This window comes from Medicago sativa, chromosome 1 (genome assembly GCF_051527215.1).
Source record: "Medicago sativa cultivar Bolivia chromosome 1, Bolivia_mono, whole genome shotgun sequence".
Taxonomy (NCBI): domain Eukaryota; kingdom Viridiplantae; phylum Streptophyta; class Magnoliopsida; order Fabales; family Fabaceae; genus Medicago; species Medicago sativa.
In genome coordinates, this window is record NC_140749.1 from 31551954 (window position 1) to 31567812 (window position 15859).

Below are 15859 nucleotides of genomic sequence, written 5' to 3' on the forward strand. Positions count from 1 at the left end.
CATCAAGGGGATTTCTGTGACAAATATGGGCGATAACTTGGTGCTGTTGGAATCTAGTAAGGAAGGTGAGTTGGAGGCAGTTAGAGGGAGGAAGAAAGAGTGGTGAGATGCTAATTTTGTTATGGTGAAACATTGGTCTCCAAATATGGTGGCTAAAAAGAAAAGGGTGTGGGTTAAGTGTAGAGGTGTTCCGCTCCATGTTTGGGAGGAGAAATGTTTCAAGATGATGGGTGATTTCTTAGGTGAATTTCCGGACTTTGATCTGGCCACAGCTGAGAGGAAGAGGTTAGATGTGGTCAGACTGCTGATTGCTACTGAAAATTTTGCTTTTATCAATCAAAAGTTGAGGCTGAAAATGATGGGAGCTCTCTTTGATGTGTGAGTGGTGGAGGATCCTTTTCCATCACAAGGGGAGGATTTGGAGGAGGATGGTATAGGGGATGAACAGGTGGTGTTATGGGAGGAAGATGAGGTGAGTCCACCGCTGGAGGTGGCAGCGATGGGCTTCGTGTAGGAAAGAGTCACTGGCGAGTCATTTTCCGACGACGATACCTCGGTGGAAGGGTCAGCCTCGGAGACAAAAGAGGAATTGGTTGGGTCTCAGCATGGGGAGTTGTTGGTGTCAGGGGAGACTATGGAGAAAGGTGACGTGTCGTCAGCTGAATGGGGGAGGAGGTTACCTATCTTGTGTAGCCTTTTGGGAGTTCAGTACCAGGCTATTTTTTTGGAGGACAATAGGGATTTGCAGCCAACAAGAGTGGGCCACGTGGATGTAGTGGTTGAGGTTGACCAAGATCAAAGTGCAGGGGTGGGACCCGTAGATGTAGGAATGTCAACGGTGGGAAATTTGAATTTGGAAATTGATATTGGGCTGGACAATTTGATCCAGGACCCGGTTTTGCAGGATCCGCGTATTGGATCTACTGACCCGCGAGACAAACTTCCGGGTTTCGACCCGATTGGAACTGTTAGGCCTAGTTTAAATGGGCCAGACGTTGAATTTGTGGGAAATTCAGAAGTTTCTGAAGAGGGAGGTAAGGAGGAGGTTTCAACAGTAAGAATGGGGCATGCTAAAGCTAAAAAACCAAAGAAGGGAGCTCTTGTTTTGGGGACAGCTAAGTGCATGAATTTAAAGGGGATGGCTTCTCATGGGAGCAAGCATGATGGCAAGCGTAATTAGAAAAAAGAGAAGGGTGCTGAATTTATTGATAGGGTGGAAGCTACTCAAAGGATGCCGGAGGTGGGGAGTTCACAATTTTTGACTTCCGGTGTTCAAGCTTTTTTCGAAGATGATGGCTCGGTGGTGCCGGAGACTCCGAGTAACCTTATGGGGGATTTGCGTAGGAAGAAGGCGGATGTGGAGCATTTGTTGAGGGTAGAGAAAGATGCCGGTATTACTTTCACAATGGCGGATGGTGCGGTTGTGGATGGATTGGTTGTTTTAGAAGATGTGGATGTTGAGAATAGAGAAAAAAGGGAGAGGATAGAAGGTTTTTGATGATAATGTTATCTTTTAATGCTAGAGGATTGGGGGGGGTGTTGAAACACAAGAAGATTAGAGAGTTGGTTAAAGATCAAAGGGTGGATTTCTTGGCAATTCAAGAAACAAAAAAGGAGGCGGTTACGGAGTCTTTGTGCCGTCAATTATGGGGGGACGATGACTTTCTTTGGGATTTTCTCCCTTCGGTTGGAAATAGTGGAGGTATTTTATCTATTTGGCATAAATCTGACTCAATTTTTTTGTTCTCTTTTGTGTGTGAGGGACTTGTTGGTGTTTGTATGGAGTGGGGTCCCTTGAGAAGAAGATGTTTGGTGGTGAATGTGTATTCCAAGTGTGATTTGGTGGGTAAGCAACGTTTATGGGATAAGCTTATTTTGATTAGGAATTCTTTGGGAGGTGGAGCTTGGTGTTTCATCGGTGACTTTAATTCCATTCTTCACCAGGAGGAAAGAAAAGGAGCCATTGATATGTCGGGCACGGTGTATAGGAGAGAAATTGAGCTTTTCAATGAGGTGGTAAATGTTTTGGAGGTGGAGGATGTGAATTTAGTGGGGAGAAAATTTACTTGGTATAATTCTAATGGTATTGCGATGAGTAGGATTGATAGGGCGTTGATTTCCGAGGAATAAGGTGAGTATTGGGGTAATGTCTCCTAGTGGTCCATTCCAAGAGTTGTTTCCGATCATTGTCCGTTGGTGCTAAAAGGAGATACTACCAATTGGGGCCCTAAACCTTTTCGCTTTAAAAATCATTGGTTGGAGAACCGGAAATTTTAGGGTGTGGTGGAAGAGGCTTGGAGGAAGTATGGGAGGAGTGGCTGGATGGGGTTTGTTTTAAAAGGGAAGTTGAAAGGGCTTAAGGGTGATATTTGAGAATGGAATAGGGTCGAATACGGTAATGTTGACATGTGCCTAGCTTTGTTGAGGGAGGAGATTGAGATGCTTGACCGAAAATGTGATGGTGGTCTTTTAACAAATCAAGAGGTGGACGGTAGGAAACAAAAGTTTGAGGAACTTTGGAGGCTTTGGAAAAGTAAAGAGACCTTGCTTATTCAAAGATCTAAGTCCAAATGGCTCAAAGAGGGGGATGCTAATTCCAAGTACTTCCATAGTTGTGTGAAGAGTAGAATGTATAGGAATGGGATTAAGGTGCTTAAGGTGAATAATGAATGGGTGTTTGGTGTGAATGAGATTAGAAAAGTGGTGGTGGATTATTTTAAGAGTCATGTGGCTTGTTCAGAGTGGGAAAGACCGAAGTTGGATGGGGTTAATTTTGCCTCGATATTCGAAGCTGACAATGCCTTTCTTGTGTCCCCATTCTCTATGGAGGAGATTGAGTTGGTTGTTAAGGAAAGTGATGGGGATAAGTGTCCCGGTCCAGATGGTTTTAATTTTGCTTTCTTTAAAGAATTTTGGTATCTTATGAAAAATGAGGTTAGGATATTCTTTGACCAATTCCATGGTAACGAAGAGCTCCTAAGGTGTCTTTTATCTTATTTTGTCACGCTCATTCCAAAGCTGAAAAGTCCTTCTTCTCTTAAGGAATTTAGACCTATTTCGTTGTTGGGTTGTTTGTATAAGATTCTTGCTAAGGTGTTGGCCGGTAGGCTTTCTAAAGTGATGAATTCGGTGATTTTCAAAGCTCAATCAGCATTCTTAAATGGTAGGTAATTGGTGGATGGGGTCATGATTGTTAATGAGGTGGTTGAGGTTGCGAGGTTACAGAACCGAGAGTGCCTTATTCTAAAGGTGGACTTTGAGAAAGCCTACGATTCGGTGCATTGGAGTTTTTTTGGAGTATATGCTTAGGAGGGTTAGCTTTGTGCGGAAGTGGATCGCTTGGATGAAGGCGTGTGTCTTTGGGGGTAGTATGTATATCCTTGTGAATGGGAGTCCTACCGAAGAAATCAATATCAAGAGGGGTCTCAAGCAAGGAGACCCGTTAGCCCCCTTCCTTTTCTTATTGGTGGCGGAAGGTTTTAGTGGTCTCATGGAGAATGCGGTCAATCAAAATCTTTTTAAGGGGTTTGAAGTTAAGAGGCGAGGTAAGGTTATCTCCCACCTTCAATATGCGGATGATACCTTGTGCATTGGTGAAGCTTATATTGAGAACCTTTGGACGCTAAGGGCGTTGTTGAGGGGGGTTTGAGATGGTTTCGGGGCTAAAAGTTAATTTCCATAAAAGTTGTCTCATGGGCGTGAATGTATCGGCGGATTTTTTGGAGATGGCTTCAACGTTTCTTAATTGTAGGGTAGGTGTGGTTCCTTTTATGTATTCGGGGCTTCCGATTGGTGCAAATCCGAAGAAGTTGTCAACGTGGGAACCGATTTTGGAGCGGATTAGTGCTAAATTAAGCTCTTGGGGAATATAGGTATATTAGTTTAGGGGGTCGCATTGTCCTCTTAAATTAGGTGATTAATTCTATACCTATTTTCTATCTTTCTTTCTTAAAGATGCCGATGAAGGTTATTAAATAGGTGGAAGGCATCCAAAGAAGGTTCCTTTGTGGAGGTGTTGGGGGGCTTAAGAAGATTGCTTGGGTTAAGTGGAGGAAGGTTTGTCAACCAAGAAGTAAAGGTGGGCTAGGGGTGAGAGATATTAAGTTGGTAAATGTTAACCTTTTAGCTAAATGGTGGTGGCGCATCATTGAAGATGATTTGGCTTTGTGGAAGGATGTCCTTGAAGATTTATATGGGCCTTCGGTTGGTTATGGAAGTAGAAGGGATGGCGAGGTGTGGGGGTCTCACTCTTCACGTTGGTGGAAAGATGTCATGGGGTTAGAGGGGATGGGGGATGTCCGGTGAATTTATAGGGAGTTGGAGATGAAAGTGGGTGATGGTATGAACACGTTCTTTTGGAAGGATACATGGGTGACAAGTGTGACTTTGATCGAGGTTTTTCCTTGTATTTTTTCCTTAACGCTTGACCAAGAAGAGTTGGTGGGGAATTTGTGCTCTATGGGGGGGGGGGGGGGGGGGGGTGGAGGTTCGTTTGGCGAAGGGAGTTGTTTGAGTGGGAGAAGGAGCTTGTTGTGGACCTCTTGGCTCGGTTGGAGGGGAAGGTTTTGGGGGATAGAGCGGACTCGTGGGTTTGGAAACCGGATATAGAGGGTGGTTTCTCCGTTAAGTCATGCTACACTTTGCTTCTTGATCATTTTAACGTTGAGGTTCCCTTAAACGAGGTGGAAAAGGTGATTTTCCGGGCGATTTGGAGGTCTAAAGCTCCGGGAAAGGTGTTGGCCTTCTCGTGGACGATGTTGCTTGATAGGATTCCGACAAAAATCAATCTTGATAAGAGAAGCCTTTTGGGGGTGGAGGAATCTAAAAGGTGTGGTTTTGTGGGGGTGGCGAGGAATCGGTAACTCATCTCTTTCTTCATTGTGATTGGGTCTCTAAAGTTTGGAAGGAGGTAATGAGGTGGTTGGATTTTAGTCTCATTACACCCGCCAATTTATTCATTCATGCTCTTTGTTGGACTAGAGGAGTGGGTTTGAGGAAACTTAGACGTGCGGCATGGTTGATTTGGCATGCGGTGGTTTGGGGTGTTTGGAAAGGAATGATAGGATTTTTAATGATAAGTCGGTGGAGGTGGCGGAGTTGGTGGATCAACTTAAAGTATTGTCTTGGCAATGGGCTTTGTCTAGATTGAAGATTGAGGTTTGCTTGTTCTACGAATGGTGTTGGAACCCTCGGTTTTGCTTGCGTGGATGATCCATTTTGGTGGTTGTTTGATGGTGTCGGGCTAGAGAGCAGTTGGTGTGTGTATAGGGCTGTTGCTTGTGGTTTTCCCTCGCTGCTTGGAAGGTTTTTTGCTGGTGTGCAGAGACTGTGTGGGGTCTGTCTACAGGTTTTTTCTGCTAGCAGCAGCATGATTGGCTGCCTGTCTTTGCGGTGCGAGTCTGCAGCTGTGCTGGGATGTTTGTTTTGTGGTGCCTGCTCTATGTTTTTAGGTGTTTGTTTGTATTGTTGGGTCGCTCCTTGTTTTTAGGATGCTTGTTTTTAGGGTTTTTTTTATCGAGTGTTATTTGGGAGAGTGGTGTTTGTTATAAGGCCCTCTCTTTGTACTCTTTTTCCTCCTATGCGGGTTCGCGCTTGTTGTGCTAACTTAGCTAATAATATTTTGCTGTTTCAAAAAAAAAAAAAAAACAGATTGTCACAAGTCATATTATCGTTTAAAAAAGATAACTCTTGATTCGTTCTAAATGAACTTAAAAAAATTCATGTCATGATTCCCCAAATTGTCTTGTAAATACAAAAAAAATCTAGTTACGACAATCTAAAATTAGTTCAAAAAATGAATAAAGCAATATTTAATGACTTTGTCCATTCTAAAATGATATATCTTTCAATATTATTGAACTAAAACCTTCTCTGCTTCCCATTTCATGTACTCTGCCTTTAGACTATACACCTTGTGACATTACAAGTATGTGACACCATATTGTTTATTGGAAAATATTTTATAGACACTAAAAACTCAATTTGACACCTTGAGATAGAAAGAAATAGAAACAATGATGTATTAGATATAATAATGTTAGTCATGTGATAAGAATAAAGTGATAAAGAGAAACTGATGTGTCGGATAAATATATGAGAATTAGAGGTGTGTTTATATATCATTACTCTTATTTCTCTCTCATTTTTGTTATCTCTTATTTCTCTCTCATTTTTGTTATCTTATACAATTTATATATATATTTCAAAAATACACACAAAAACCAAAGAATATATATCATATTGGATATAAAGAAAGTTTGATGTAAAAAAATGATTGATTTTCTTACGATTTCTGGAATGGATTTAAAATATGAAATGCTTATTGAATATTTAAATGAAATAATATATATTGTACAGCAAGTTAATATTGATTTTCTTACAAAGAAATTTTTTGTTATCTTTTACAATTTTTACATATTTTCAAAAATACACACAAGAATCAAAGAATATCTTGAAATCTAGTCGTCACAATTTTTCTTCTTTTTATCTTCTGAAGAAGGGTAATTTAAGGTCAATTTTGATCAAGAGTCACTCATTCAAATTGTTTTTCCTTAAGCTATAGTTAAATAAGTGATATCCACGTATTTTTAGTTTTCTTTCGTCGTCTTTGCACGACTTTGTTTATTTTGATTTCTCGTCATTGTGCAGTGTGGTTTTGTTTCCGTCTTAGTGCGTTGTTTATTTGATTCAGGTTGAGAAATTAGCTTTGAGCATGTGCAGATCCAGTCAATGATTTTGGTGTCGTTAACATTGTAGATCCAGAGACATGAATATTCCAGAAACTTTAATTTAATCATATTTGTAGGCATATATACTCTGCTATTTTATGCTATTAACATAGATGATGTGAGTTTGTTTACAAGTTTATCCTTTTTGTTTTTAATGACTTTGAATTTATATCGTATCGATGTACTCTATCGATTTGAATGAATGAATATCGTTTTTGTAAAAAACACCAAAGAATAACATATAGGATATAAAAAAAAAAGTTTGATGTAAAATAATATTTGATTTTCTTACAATATACGAAATGGATTTAAAATATGAGATGCTTAGTTATTTATTTTTGAGGAGGCTTATTGAATATTAAAAATATTAATATTGTATTGTAAATTAATATTCATTTTCTTACAAAGAAATGAAAGAAGGGGGTATAATAATAATTACCATCCCACATGTGTCGTAAGCACGTTCGATTTGCTTTGCCGCTTCCATTTCATTCGTTCAAGTGTTCCACAACTCTTTCAATCAATCTATGGCTTTGCGTCCAAATCAGAAGAAGTTTAGTTGCAGTAGCAGCTATATACATGACGATCTTGCATTCGGTATTCTCTCTAAACTCCCTATTAAGTCTCTCAAGCGATTTACTTGTGTTCGTAAATCATGGTCTCTTTTATTTCAAAACCCTAATTTCATTCAAAACTTCCGCAACAATCTTGTTACCAAATCTCATTCACCGTATGATGATGATGATGATGATGATATGTCTTTCCTCTTCATCTGGGCTGTGCATCCAAGTTTGTTTTATTCGATTTCGGGTGAGAAGTTTGAGAACGAGGTCAAATTGGATCTGCCGCCTCAATTTGATGATGCTTTTAATCTTGTTTTAGGTTCATCTATCAATGGCATTATTTGTTTATATGACCTTTTGGATCGTAGCAAAGTAGCACTTTGGAACCCTGCTACTGGAGAAAATAAGGTCATTCCTCCAAGGCTTTCCGAGTGTCTGCCTAATTTTGTCGATGACTTTCATCTTCGTGCATTTGGTTATGACCATGCTACAAATGACTACAAGGTTATTCAACATGTAAGTTTTCGTCCTATATTAGATGGTCGTATTCGGAAAGAAGATTTGCCAATGACACCTGACCCGTTCTGGGAGATATATAGCCTAAGAACTAACTCTTGGAGAAGACCCATTGTTGATATGCCGGTTCCTGACTCTAATATCACTAATGTGTACCTCAATGGGATGTGCCATTGGTTTGGGGTTTCAGATGGTAAAACATTTTCTGTTGTGTCATTCAACTTAAGCAATGAGGTGTTTTTCACTACACCTGTAGTTTGGCATGCCAGATCTTTTTCTAAATTGATGGTGTTGAATGGGTACATTGCACTGATAACAGATTGTTATGATAACAAGCTTTTCAACATATCAATTTTGGGTGAAATCGGTGTCAAGGAATCATGGACTAAACTCTTCGAATTTGGTCCTATGCCTTGTATTGAGCAGTCTCTTGATGTTTGGATGAAGGGTAAAATATTCTTAAGTCAAAAAAATGGTAAAATAGCTTGTTTTGATTTAACTACTGAAGTGATTGAAGAGATTGATTTTAAAGGAGAAAGTAAGAATTGTCTAATCGTACCTTACAAGAAAAACTTTGGTAAAATTGGAGAAATAGACAATTAATTGGTTTTGTAGTCAAAGCATAACGTTTTATTAAACAATAGGAAGTAGTACTTGTTTGGTTTCCCTGGTTTTATTTTAATGCTTATTATCTTTCTATGACATGTTGGATTGATATTTAGTTCTCCTTTTATGGACGAGCTCTTCCGTGTACCAGATATTTCAGGAAACTTTAATACATTCTGCTCATGATATCTATGTATGCGCTCATGTTTGTTTTTTGCTTTAGTAATATTTAAGATGGTCTAAACCATGGAAGCTAAGGAACATGGTCTAAATGATCAAAACACTAGTCTTATGCTTATTATTACTGCTCGGATATCTATTTGATCTTCTACGTATCTAACTATGTTGGGATGTGAAAGAGACTTACTGCAGCACCTTCTTCTGTGAATATTCTTTCCCATTAGATTTTGTGCTGAGGATTTGTTAGCATGATTCTCTATGCCATGTTGTTACCTCATGTCCACATGTTTTTGATATTTTCCCTTTAATGTGAAGTTACCATGTTACCTTGAGTATCTTTTCTCGATTTGTTTCGGTTAAGACTGAATATTTGATGCAAAAGTGTTATTTGTTTATACTGTTGAAACATATGCTGAGAAAATTATGCATCTGGACAACCAAAATTGTCATATTGAAAAGATGTTTTCTGAGATATATGTTCCAATCAGTACATTGCGTCTGTATTTTCCTTTTGCATTGCACTCACTGTGAATGTCATGAACTTGTAACTTTGTTTCTAGCAAGAGAAAATGCCACTATATCAATGGATACACAGTTCAGCTCATTTTGTACCCATACATATAAAACTGCTTTGCAAGTAGTAACAAGTATTAAATGCTGGAAGAATTTAAATTAGTGTTTCTTCTGGCTGAACATGATTCATAGTAAATTATGGAGAAGTCTTGTTCTCCCAAATTTAGAAGAATTTCTTTAGTTCTCGTTTGTTTATCGTTTTTTAAAATTCAAGACTGCGTTAATTATCACTTTTAGGACTGTTCGTGGTTTGGTTTGGTAAGAAAATCGTACTGAACTGGAAAAACAGTTCTTTTTTAACAGACTGAACCAATTGTTTTTATAGTTACAGAATCAAACTACTTATGCATGATGAACCAAACCAAACTGTGTGTCAGCCATTTTACCGTACCAAACTATCTACAAACTGTCGGATGTTTCTTTTCGGGAGTTTGCTCCAAGTTTGTTGTAAACAAGTTCGGGGATTTTAAGGCTAATTCTTGACTGTTAATCTTGCAGCTCAAACTATGGTAAACTAAAAGTTTCTTCCTTTCCAATTGACCCATATAATAGATAAATATGAGGGATCAATATAATGATCATGTAGAGCAATAATAAGCAATGACTCAAAGGGAATGTAGCAATAATAATATTTCAACCATTGTGCATTGTTGTCTTCCAATGTAAAACCACACAAATGATTGTGTAATAGTCAGTGCAAGCTAAATAATTATACAATAAGTCATAAAAATGGTCATCATAGTCATTACAGAAACCATTTTGCAAGTTATAAAAACACACTTCATAAAAATAAACAAGTTTCAAGTTAACATCAGTACTGTTGTGTTGAAGTTTGGTTCATTCCTTCCTAACAACGTGCACCCTTAACATTTCGATGGTTCCATCTTCACGCAGCACAATCTTGCATAAGCAACTATCATTTTCTGTGATCTTGCTCTTTCCACAAAATTCTTCCCACCCTAGCACACGTACTCGACCGTCTCTCCATGTACGTACCTGGCCTCTCTTTTCGATATGTGTTGAGCTTATTTGTGGCAAGATGTGATGATAGGCTGCTAAGTCATTGCTCTGAATGTCCTGTCATAACCAAAAAAGGATGAATGCAACTTCAATATCAAATTATCAACACATTAAACAAAGTGACATCTATTCATATTTGATATTATTCCTATTATTTTTAACATTATAATATACGCGAAGTCAAGAAAACTGACCTAGAGATTAATTTTTTTCATGATTTGTTTCAGACATGTTAAATAAGATATGGCTTCCACAAAAAAAAACTAGAATTTTCCATCAAGGGATGAATTAATTACAAATTTTTAAAGTGTCAAAAACTCATAAAAAAAAAAAACAACGGAAATCTCGACCTAAAAATACGAAGAAAGGATCTTCAAAATTTTATAGCATTTTGAAGACTCCTTAATTTATTTTAATTTTTCAACCAAAATGTGTAAAATTGCAATTTTGTTCGGATTAACGACATACTCACGGGTCATATATCGTTTCCTTATTCTGTACGCATCGTTAGAATATTGTAAGAACCTTCACCGTGAATTTTTGGATTTTTTAAATGAGGGACAAATTACTCTTGAATTATTTCATAGGTTCATAATTATGGAGAACGAAAGTTCATAATTAATCATTCTATTGGCAACATATTCTAATTTTCATGGAAAACCGTATTTTAACTTCCTAAACATGCTTGCAAAAATTATGAAAAAAATTAAACTTTGAAATCACTTTTCTAGACTTTTCTAGACTTTTCTACACCGTATTTTTGGGTTTTCCGCTTTTCTTTACCGCTTTCTGTTCCATTCGTTCAAGTGTTACACAACTCTTATCAATCTATGGCATTGGTTCCAAATCGGAAGAAGTTTAGTTGCAGTAGCAGCTATATACATGACGATCTTGCATTCGGTATTCTCTCTAAACTCCCTATTAAGTCTCTCAAGCGATTTACTTGCGTTCGTAAATCATGGTCTCTTTTATTTCAAAACCCTAATTTCATTCAAAAGTTCCGCAACAATCTTGTTACCAAATCTCATTCACCACATGATGATGATGATGATTATGATGATGATGATGTGTGTTTCCTCTTCATCTGGGTTGCGATTCCATGTTTGTTTTATTCGATTTCGGGTGAGAAGTTTGAGAACGAGGTCAAATTGGATCTCCCGCCTCAATTTGATGATGCTTTTCATCTTGTTTTAGGTTCATCTATCAATGGCATTTTTTGTTTATATGACCATCTGGATCCTAGCAATGTAGCAATTTGGAATCCTGCTACCGGTGAAAATAAGGTCATTCCTCCCAGGCTTTCCGAGTGTCTACCTAATTTTGATGATGTCATTCATCTTCGTGCATTTGGTTATGACCATGTTACAAATGACTACAAGGTTATTCAACATGTTAGTTTTCGTCCTATATTAAATGGTTATTCTCAGGAAGAAGATTTGCCTATGACACCTGACCCGTTCTGGGAGATATATAGCCTAAGAAGTAACTCCTGGAGAAGACCAATTGTTGATATGCCCATTCCAAACTCTAACCCCACTAATGTGTACTTTAATGGGATGTGCCATTGGTTTGGGGATTGGGATGGTAAAACATTTTCTGTTGTGTCATTCAACTTGAGCAATGAGGTGTTTTTCACTACACCTGTAGATTGGCATGCTAAATATTTTTCTAGTTTGACGGTGTTAAATGGGTACATTGCACTACTAACAGATTCTGTTGATACCATGTCTTTCAGCATATCAATTTTGGGTGAAATCGGTGTCAGAGAATCATGGACTAGACTTTTCGAATGTGGTCCTTTGTCTTGCATTGAGCGGTCTATTGAATGTGGTCCTTTGAAGAAGGGTAATATATTCTTAAGTAAAAAAAATGGTAAAGTTGCTTGTTTTGATTTAACTACTGAGGTGATTGAGGAGATCGGTTTTAAAGGAGAAAGTGAGAATTGTATAATCGTACCTTACAAGAAAAACTTTGGTCCAATTGGAGAAATAGACAATTAGTTGCTTAGGATTTGTTAGCATGATTCTCTATGCCATGTTGTAACCTCATGTTCACATGTTTTTCATATTTTCCCTTTATATGAGGTAACGTTGTTACCTTGTTTATCTTTTTTCGATTTGTTTCGATTAAGACTGAATATTTGTTGCAAAAGTGTGATTTGTTTATACTGTTGAAACATAAATGTTTGCAGGGCTGATAGGCACATGCTTTCATATATTGAGAAAATTATGCATCTGTACTACCAAAATTGTCATATTGAAAAGATGTTTTCTGAGATATATGTTCCAATCAGTAGTGCATGAGTCTCTGTTTTCCTTTTGCATTGCACTCATTGTGAATGATCATGAACTCGTAACTTTGTCTCTAGGAAGAGAAAATGCCACTACTCAAATGAACCGAACCAAACTATCTGCAAACTGTCGGATATTTCTTTACGAGAGGACTCCTAGTTTGTTGTAAACAAGTTCGGGGATTTTAAGGCTATTTCGTGACTGTTAAGCTTGAAGCTCAAACTATGCTAAACGAAAAGTTTCTTCCTTTCCAATTGACCCATATAATAGATAAATGAGGGATCAATATAATGATAATGTAAAGCAATAGTAAGCAATGACTCAAACAGAATATAGCAATAATAATATTTCAACCATTGTGCATTGTTGTCTTCCAATGTAAAACCACGCAAATGTTAGTGCAAGCTAAATAATTATACTAATAAGGCATAAAAATGGTCATCATAGTCATTACAAACACAATTTTAGAAGTTATAAAAGCACACTTGATAAAAATGTTTTATAAATAAACAAGTTCCATCTTAGAAGTTTCAAGTTAACATCAGTACTGTTGTATTGCAGTTTGGTTCATTCCTTCCTAACAACATGCACCCTTAACATTTCGATGTTAGTGCAAGCTAAATAATTATACTAATAAGGCATAAAAATGGTCATCATAGTCATTACAAACACAATTTTAGAAGTTATAAAAGCACACTTGATAAAAATGTTTTATAAATAAACAAGTTCCATCTTAGAAGTTTCAAGTTAACATCAGTACTGTTGTATTGCAGTTTGGTTCATTCCTTCCTAACAACATGCACCCTTAACATTTCGATTGGTCCATCTTCACGCAGCACAATCTCGCATAAGCAACTATCATCTTCTGTGATCTTGCTCTTTCTACAAAAATCATCCCACCCTAGCACACGTACTCGACCGTCTCTCCATATACGTACCTGGCCTCTCTTTTCGATATGTGTTGTGCTTATTTGTGGCAAGATGTGATGATAGGTTGCTAAGTCATTGCTCTGAATGTCCTGTCATAACCAAAAAGGGATGAATGCAACTGAAATATCAAATTATCAACACATTAAACAAAAGTGACATCTATTGATAATTGTGAAAAATGAAAGTAATGATTAAAATTATACCTTACAGTGGCAACATTCAAGGGTGACATGTTTTGTGAAGCAGAGGCAGAAATCTTTGATAACATTCTTTGGAATAAATTTCAAATGTGAAGAGTGATAACATAATAAGTAACATGAAATTATTGTACATTATGAAAACTGAAATTGCAACAACTTGGCTTGTTTTGATAAGAAATGACAAGTATAAGGTGAACATTAAGACTAATCACTCATTTAACTATGCTTCCATGTCAAAAAAAATGTAATGGACATAAAGAATATTTTACCAATTCATTAGGTCTGGAATGAATATATTTTGCAATAAAGTGTGGATTTCCCGGTTGAATATACATTTCAGGATCAATTTCGTCATCTTCAAGTTTTGAACGTGCAGAGCTGCTCCCAATGTCCGCTAAACCAAAATAAATCATCAGGAAAATTCTGACTCATGCATGCACAAAATCATAGAGGATGAAAAAACAAAATAGTAGTTTTTATCTTCAGTACTATGTCAAAACTTACAAGCTTTGCACTTGCAGGTTCTACAATGTTGATGTTTACTTCTACTAATTTCCGCATACATTCTTTCATTCTCTTCTTCTTTCATTTTTATATACTCGTCGTTGTTGTCACCATCATCATCGGTATCATGATGTTCATCCTGTGCCATAATATCATCATCGTCGTCATCATCATCAGCATCGTCATCATCACCATCATCTTCCTCTTCCTCATCCTCCATCATATTATTATTTTCCACCTCGTCACTTACCTTCTTCTTTTCACACATTGATGATAGTTGAAGAATTTTGAACCTGAATACGGTGTTTTCAATATGTGTAAAAACAAGGAAATCAGCCTCCTCTAAAGAATTTTCCACTCTAAATTGCTTCCAGTCATCGTCAAAATAAAGCTCATCGCCAATACGACGAGCTTTGACTTGCCAATTAATAGTGTACTCAAGTTCAATTAGTAATTGCCAAAATGCTGTTGACTTCTACTTTCCTATTCATCAGTAATTTGAGTATTGGTTTACTGTTTAGGGAAGCTGCTAAGAGGAAAACATATGACTGTCTCAACACAGAATACATGTGGAATGTTACCTAGGCAAGCTATCATGAATTTATTAACTAATGATTTTAATTATAACAGGGGACCAAGAATAGGGTACTGAAGTATGCCCCAAATTCTAACGTTAACTCATTCTAACCATGCCTATTTTACTTCTCCACACACGATTTTTTTAATGAGTAAGAAACGAACTCAATACGTTAGGATTTAAAACATTTGCGCAATTCGCCACACACTATGATTCATATATTCACATAATTTTTCACACTCCGCTGAAAAGAAACAAAAAATGAATTCAAGACAGTTTAAAAAAGATAAAGCACAAGCAACAAGATCTGACTTTAGTTATCTATGGAAGGGTTAAACTACATATCTGCTAGTATGCTTCCAGTGGAAAACCTAAACTAGCCCTAGAAAGGTGAAAATTTCGTATTGTTATTGTTGACTTATTTTTGTTCATGTCTGTCTCTGTCCATCTAATAAATTAGTGTTTCTTATAAATCTTGGCAATATGACAGATTGTTAATGAGGTTTGTAGGTGGAAAATTTTGATTTGGCATCAACACTAGGAAATGGCAAATGTTAATGTGTTTTATATATGTCAATTGCAAAGTATGTAAATAGAAGTTGATTTGGCAAGTGTATAATTGCAATGTATTATCTGTTAATTATGACAAATATTGATAGATGAAAAATTTAGTTTGTCAAAAAAAATTGAATGAATTTATAATTATATAATATTATTGGTGTCAATTAAACAATATTCTATTTTACATACAATTCACCCGTGGGACGTACGGGTGCACGATCTGGTAAATTAAGGAACAAAAGATTGAAAAGGTTTGAAATAGGGTTCTCCATTTTTGTTGGACATTATTTCATTAGGCAGCATTCCATCCTCGAAATTCCAGAGCGCACAAGTATGAAAAACCAAAAACCCCCAACACGCCAAAAATGTAAAACTCACAGCACCCTTTTTTTAATAGTTTTCTCCGGCCACATCATCGATCCGTTTCTAGTTTAATCTCACATCTCAACCGTACATTACCCTTCCATCAAGGGTCCAAAACATCCAATTAAAACTCACGGATCCACCGGTTCTCCTCAATCCCCAACAACACCTATAAATGAATAAACCCCAAACAAGTCATTCTTCATCACAAATAATTATCACAAACAAACTCAAAAACTAGTTCTTT

General features: G+C 37.0%; 4 protein-coding genes across 4 annotated transcripts; 3 read left to right on the top strand and 1 right to left on the bottom strand.

The window, feature by feature from the left end:
* The first annotated feature begins 1503 nt into the window (after positions 1-1503).
* Positions 1504-2130, top strand: LOC146954294 (uncharacterized). Its single transcript, XM_085744216.1, has one exon. It carries the CDS (start codon positions 1504-1506, stop codon positions 2128-2130), a length of 627 nt encoding a protein of 208 aa, XP_085600342.1.
* Positions 2131-7220: 5090 nt separating this feature from the next.
* LOC146954295 (F-box/kelch-repeat protein At3g06240-like) lies at positions 7221-8528 on the top strand. The gene has a single exon (XM_085754633.1). It carries the CDS (start codon positions 7256-7258, stop codon positions 8408-8410), a length of 1155 nt encoding a protein of 384 aa, XP_085610759.1. The 5' UTR covers positions 7221-7255; the 3' UTR covers positions 8411-8528.
* A 1264-nt stretch (positions 8529-9792) lies between these two features.
* LOC146954296 (uncharacterized) lies at positions 9793-15521 on the bottom strand. The gene is made up of 5 exons (XM_085744238.1): positions 15459-15521; positions 14112-14547; positions 13878-14001; positions 13611-13689; positions 9793-10243 (listed from the first exon to the last, which is right to left on the bottom strand). Exons 1-5 carry the CDS (start codon positions 15519-15521, stop codon positions 10004-10006), a joined length of 942 nt encoding a protein of 313 aa, XP_085600364.1. The 3' UTR covers positions 9793-10003.
* On the top strand, positions 10965-12369 carry LOC146954297 (F-box/kelch-repeat protein At3g06240-like). Its single transcript, XM_085754738.1, has one exon. It carries the CDS (start codon positions 11017-11019, stop codon positions 12184-12186), a length of 1170 nt encoding a protein of 389 aa, XP_085610864.1. The 5' UTR covers positions 10965-11016; the 3' UTR covers positions 12187-12369.
* Positions 15522-15859: the final 338 nt, after the last annotated feature.